General features: G+C 51.9%; 1 protein-coding gene across 2 annotated transcripts in view; it reads right to left on the bottom strand.

The window, feature by feature from the left end:
* Window positions 1-575, bottom strand: part of VSTM1 (V-set and transmembrane domain containing 1) — a 27,475-nt gene extending 26,900 nt beyond the window's left edge. For both annotated transcript variants that reach the window (XM_017497927.2, XM_017497926.2), the window contains exon 1: window positions 390-575. In XM_017497927.2, the coding sequence (XP_017353416.1) occupies window positions 390-423 (34 nt within the window). In that variant the 5' untranslated portion in view covers window positions 424-575. The remainder of the gene's footprint in view (window positions 1-389) is intronic.
* Window positions 576-993: the final 418 nt, after the last annotated feature.

Here is a 993-nt window from a genome sequence, read left to right on the forward strand (position 1 = left end):
AAAAAAAAAAAAAAAAAAAAGAAAGAGAAAGAAAATTGACTTTTCGCCCATAGCCTTGCACCCCGTAGATCCGTAAGCCCAGCCCTCCTCTATGTCAAGGGAGGATGGAGGGCAGTACTGCGGTGTTCAGCAGAGACAGACTGAGAGATCCCACCAAGCTCTGCATTGCCCAGCGGAGTAAGCAGAGGCTGCCCCCGTGTCTCTGCAGCGTGGCCTCCTCGTCGCTCCCACGTGGGCAGCAGAACTCACGCAGGCTGTTGCTTGAAGCCCAGCCCCACCCACCGCAGGTGTGCGGGCATGGAAGTCATTCCTTCCACACTCAGCCTTTCCACCTGGACGTCCCCCTGCACCCCTGTCCAAGCCCACGTGTCCCAGTCTTGGAGACTCACCGAGGCAAAGCAGGGAGAGGAATTCTGTGGTCATAGTGACCCTTCTGCCAGAACCAATACCCTGCGTTTGGCTTTACCCTTTGGAGGTGGAGCGGGACAGGGATGGCCAGGACGCTCTCGCTACCGCTTCGTCCCCAGGCTGTGCAGGTCGAGAGGCTTCGTCAGGCTCTGGTTCTCTGCCCCCGTTTCCTCTTCACAACTGACTTAGGAAACAAGAAACGGTCGATGACAACATCTTCCCCATGAGTCCTGTGTGTGTGGCCGCACCCGCTTAGTCCTGCCTTATCTGAGGTTCTGCCAAGACTTTTCTGTAAATGTAGTTTTTATTTTAAAACATTAATGCCTATAGCTTTCTATGTGCCCACTAGGCAGCTCCCCACAATGGTAATTTTTATTTTATTTATTTATTTATTTTGAGTCAGAGTCTCACTCTGTCACCCAGGCTGGAGTGCAGTGGTGCAATCTCAGCTCACTGAAACCTCTGCCTCCCAGGTTCAAGGATTCTCCTGCCTCAGACTCCTAAGTAGCTGGGATTACAGGCATGCACCACCACACCTAGCTAATTTTTTGTATTTTTAGTAGAAACAGGGTTTCACCATGTTGG

This window comes from Cebus imitator, unplaced genomic scaffold (genome assembly GCF_001604975.1).
Source record: "Cebus imitator isolate Cc_AM_T3 unplaced genomic scaffold, Cebus_imitator-1.0 Scaffold235, whole genome shotgun sequence".
Taxonomy (NCBI): Eukaryota; Metazoa; Chordata; class Mammalia; order Primates; family Cebidae; genus Cebus; species Cebus imitator.